This window comes from Aristolochia californica, unplaced genomic scaffold (genome assembly GCF_029961685.1).
Source record: "Aristolochia californica isolate CCGP_79_NKW_82.1479 unplaced genomic scaffold, dmAriCali1.0.hap1 SCAF_3, whole genome shotgun sequence".
In the NCBI taxonomy this organism is placed as follows: Eukaryota; Viridiplantae; Streptophyta; class Magnoliopsida; order Piperales; family Aristolochiaceae; genus Aristolochia; species Aristolochia californica.
Window position 1 is genome coordinate 11864553 of NW_027181992.1, and position 4709 is coordinate 11869261.

General features: G+C 38.0%; 1 protein-coding gene across 2 annotated transcripts; it reads left to right on the top strand.

The window, feature by feature from the left end:
* The first annotated feature begins 365 nt into the window (after window positions 1–365).
* LOC137959032 (serine/arginine-rich splicing factor SR45a-like) lies at window positions 366–3942 on the top strand. 2 transcript variants are annotated; one of them, XM_068806296.1, is made up of 7 exons: window positions 366–593; window positions 998–1020; window positions 1119–1208; window positions 1292–1397; window positions 2551–2700; window positions 2830–2922; window positions 3089–3152. In XM_068806296.1, the coding sequence occupies exons 1-6, from the start codon at window positions 591–593 to the stop codon at window positions 2875–2877; spliced, it is 420 nt and encodes a 139-aa protein (XP_068662397.1). In that variant the 5' UTR covers window positions 366–590; the 3' UTR covers window positions 2878–2922; window positions 3089–3152. The 2 variants fall into 2 exon arrangements, with proteins under 2 accessions (XP_068662397.1, XP_068662396.1); XM_068806295.1 differs by lacking the exon at window positions 2830–2922 and adding an exon at window positions 3245–3942 and having other exon boundaries at window positions 373–593.
* Window positions 3943–4709: the final 767 nt, after the last annotated feature.

The window sequence follows — 4709 nt, forward strand, 5'->3', positions numbered from 1 at the left end:
AATTTTATATTCAATGATATTAAATCCATAGTTTGTATATAAAAATATTATATTTATGATTTATATTCTTTGAGACAAAAATACCCCTATTGTCAGCCCACAACTATCTCATAGTAGAGGATTATGATTGTGCATAACATAGTATTTTAACATAGTTATTATTTACTATTTAATATAGTTTTCCCTTATAAGTAACATAGTCCATAATACTCTATAATGGAAAACTATGTTACATCAAATTCACACAAAAAACACCCACGCTATCAGCTTTTTCAATTTCTTGGAAGACCAACCTAATTACACAAATTGTCGTCCCAAATGGTCATTGCCCAATTCTGTACATGAAAATCCACCCTTCGATACGGGGAACCCATAAAAATGGCGGAATACCGACTCCAGAGCACCCGGTAAGGAGACCGGACTTGGACGGATCCAATTAACGAGATTTTAAGAAGCTCCTCGCGTCCGCATCTCCGGAAGCTTCTGGTCTGCCCTCCCTTTATAATTGCTACATGCAATTGCTATCTTCCAAATTCGTGTTTGCAGAGAAATAGACTGAGCGAGCGAAACGGAGTCTTCCTTCGGAGCTGATGGTAAGTAATTCTATCTCTCTCTCTCTCGAATTTTAACCATTGGGTTTATTGATGAGTTTCCCTTATGCATCGGGTATGTTAGCTCGGCTTCTGGGCTGAGGCCGAGGCCGAGGTAGAGGGCTATGTTTATGTTTTATTATGAACTCCTTCATTGTTGTATGTGAATATTAGAATCTTGTCAAGTTACGGGTTGGCAGAGAAATGCCTTTTTTTTTTTCTTTTTTTTTTTTTGAGATTGATTGGTAACTGAGATTGCATGACAGGATTTTGGGTGTTAGCTCGGAAATTTGAGAACCTATAATTACTTGTCCTCCTGCATTTCCAAGTGCAAATTAATTTTGTTTTTAAATTATCTATGCCATTTATGTATTGATTCATTACTTTTTTGTGGTGGGGCGTCACAGATGTCGTATTCTAGGAGATCAAGGTGAGTTCTCTCTGGTTTATTGCTTATATTGGGCAGTGCTTTTCCGCCAGTGGCCTCTTATTGTTTGTTTGTTTGTTTTAATCATTCTCGCCTTTCAGGTACTCTTACTCTCCTTTGTCGTATGAGCCCAGCCGGTCTCGTTCGAGGTCCATGTCAAGGTCAAGGTCAAGATCAAGGAGCCGTTCTAGGTAAAGCGGTTTTTGCATTGTTTTTTTTTTTTTTTTCCTGGTTTTTTCGTTTATTGCTAATGAGTAATGAATGACTGGAGTAGGGAATCCTATGATGTGGAAAATCCTGGGAATAACTTGTACGTGACAGGATTATCCCCTCGTGTTACAAAGGGGGATCTTGAGAAGCATTTTTCTACTGAGGGAACTGTAAGTCATCTTTTGAACTTATATTTTTTTATTAACTCGTAAGATATGTATGACTCTAAAATCTATTCTTTGCGATAAATGCCTCTTCCACTATTTAGTTTTATTACTGTGGTTGTCCCAAGTCTTGGAGCATTTTCAGGCTCTGAGTGGTATGAAAGCCAACATAGTGGATTCAATGAGCTAGTTGTTTAGTTAAGGCTATTAAAATCGTAAAAACATGACAGGCTCTGAATGAATATTTGTAAAAAATACAAGTCCTCATGGAAGACGGTTTTTCTTGGTTGAAGTTTTCAACATGTAAGATTCTTTATTAATACTGTATTGCTACTGGACAAGTTTAGTGGTAGAATTGAAAGTTCTCTGTTTATTAGAGATGGCATTCGTGTATTTTATTTAATTTGTTCTCTTAGCCAATCCAATCTTGATTATTTCTGATTTTCAGTTCCATTCTACCCCCATCTGAGTGTAGTTCAGTGAAGTTGATGATATCAGGGTTATTTGCTTTGTAGAAATAACTGGCTACTTGGTGGGTTAGTGGGTTGCAGTTGGCTTTAGTGTGGAAGGAGCGGAGGGGAGGGCTTATGGGTAGGAGCTCCTTGGGCACAGGAAAAAGGGGAGATAAGTTATGGCCTCCTCCTTTCCTCCCTACCCCAATTGGAGGATCACACTAGTAGTAAAACTAGGGTGAACTGGACCTGGTCACCTCATCGAGGGGAGGTGACCTCCAATATCTTGTTGAGCAGCAGCTTTTATATATTCCCATTTATGTTTCACTCCTCTTGTTCTTTGTGTTGGTTTTACTAAAAAATTTCATCATTGAAAACAAGAGAGTGTGCTGGTTAATGCCCTTGGAGATAAGTTATGGCCTTCCCCCCTTCCTCCCTCTAACCCCAATTGAAGGATCGCACTAGTAGTAAAACCAGGGTGAACTGGACCTGATTACCTCATCGAGGGGAGCTGATCTCCAATATCTTGTTGAGCAGCAGCTTTATATACTTCCATTCATGTATCACTCCTGTTGTTCTTTGTGTTGGTTTTACTAAAATTTCTCATCATGGAGAACAAGAAAGTCTGCTGGTTAACGCCCTTAGGTTGCATCTAGACTTGTATTTCACCCTTTCATATCTTTTTCCTGGATGTTTGTTGTGTGCAGGTGATTGATGTTCACTTGGTGGTCGATCCACGGACAAGAGAGTCTCGGGGATTTGGGTTTGTGACTTTGGAAACAGTTGAAGATGCAAACCGATGTATCAAATATTTAAATAGATCTGTATTGGAAGGTCGTGTTATCACAGTGGAGAAGGTAAAGGACAATTTGTCTTGCAAATTAGTTTATCTGTTCCTTGGATGAGGTCTATTACATTTCGAGCCAGTATGCCTTATTGATATCTCTTAGCTTTATGTTGTTCGCCTGAAGTGTTGTTGACATCAGGGTAGCTGTGAGCAGCAGCTCTTCACCAAACGCCTTACCACAACTTAACAAATCAAACTTCAAGCAACAAATATCAGACCATTTAACCAAAGGGTTGTATGCCCTGCATTTCTCTTCTTACCCACATGTTAACATGTTTCTCTTTTATATATGCACAATTTCATCTTATTTTCTACTTGCAGTGGTTTACCCAAAGTTCTTCTTTATTTTTTACCATCTTGATTACAGTTGAAGAATCTTAAATTTCTGTCTTGTGCAGGCAAAGAGGCGGAGGGGCCGAACTCCCACCCCCGGAAGATACCTGGGTGTCAAAACTAGCCGTGGTAAAGAGTTTTTTTTGGAGTATTAATCAAGTTACATTCTTCAGGGCATGTTGATATTCAATTAAACCATTCTGGTAATCTGTCAATGGCAGTGAGGCGGCGGTCTCCAAGCTATTCTCCGTATCCTCGGAGCCGTTACAGTTGTCCTCGTTACTCTTCTGAGAGAGATCGGTCTTACTCTCCTTGTTATAGGCGGCGGGGCAGGTACAGATCCAGGTCGTTGTCTCGGTCTGGCTACAGCCGCTCACGATACAGGTCCTATTCTCGTTCTGGTTCTCTTTCTTACTCCCGCTACAGCAGGTCACCATACTACGGGAGGTGGGATGGATCTCCATACTCCCCCTACCATTATAGATCGTATTATGCTAGATCTCCATCACCATACTACAGGAGGCGGGATGGATCTCCATACTCCCCGTATCATTATAGATCTTATTATGCTAGATCTCCGTCACCATACTACCGTCGGAGTAAGCGAAACCGTTCAACATCAGGAAGTGTCTCTGCAAGGGGGAGAAGCTACTCGAGGAGTGTATCTCGTAGCCCTTCTCCAGTACGCAGCAGGCGTCAGTCTCGTAGGAGGAGCCATTCTAGGAGTCCCAGTGCTAGCTACTCCCGAACGAGATCAGCGTCTCGGTCGTGGTGACGTAGACAAACCAGTGAGTGTTGTTTGTGGCTATTGGTTGTTAGGATCATCTATTTGAATTACACCCTTATATGCTGTAGTGTGGGGGGGAACCTTTTTTACTTGTATGAAAAATAATTTCTTTTTATAAATTCACTAAATATACATGTATGTGTTTAAATTAATTTTAAAAAAATTCACAAGGGCCTCTACTTTAGATAAATTTTGTAGAATTTAGGACTCCAATCTAGAGCGAAGAAGAGAGTTTAGATAAATTTTGTAGAATTTAGGACTCCAATCTAGAGCGAAGAAGCGAGTTTAGAGATCGATTTTTACTAGAAGGGAGATGAGAGTTTAGAGATCGATTTTAACTAGAAGGAAGATGAGAGTTTGGGACGAATTTGGGAGGAAATGGGAGAGAATTTAATGATTTGGGCATCTATTTATAGGTTTTATAATGTTTTAAGAGTTGTAATTTATGTCATTTTTATGAGATTTTTTTTTATTTATCAATATGTCACCAATTGGATACATAGTCTTTTTTCCTCTATTGGGTTTGAGTTTATTTTTAATAGATTTTTACGTGGTATAAATTAATAATATAGTTATACAAAATTAAAAATTATTAATTTAATTAATTTTAAAAAGAATAATTAAACAAAAATACTTGATCATGTTAATAATATTTTAATTAACATTTTTAAATCACTAATTTAATAAAATAAATAAATAAATATAACATGAGATAGAATGTAATATAAATTAATAATATGTTTTTTTAAAAATAAAATTATTAGTAATTAATTATAAAAAATAAAATAATTAAATAAAAATACTTGATATTGAACCGAATTAATAATGAGTGAGAGTGGAGAGCGAGATCCACTTTCACAAGTCTGCACCCAGTGCAGGCCCTAACGCATTTGGCCAAG

Coding starts and splice junctions, on each gene's coding strand:
- LOC137959032 (XM_068806295.1), top strand. Junction 2,701..3,088: donor GTGTTATCACAGTGGAGAAG/GTAAAGGACAAT, acceptor TGTCTTGTGCAG/GCAAAGAGGCGGAGGGGCCG. Junction 3,153..3,244: donor GGGTGTCAAAACTAGCCGTG/GTAAAGAGTTTT, acceptor TGTCAATGGCAG/TGAGGCGGCGGTCTCCAAGC.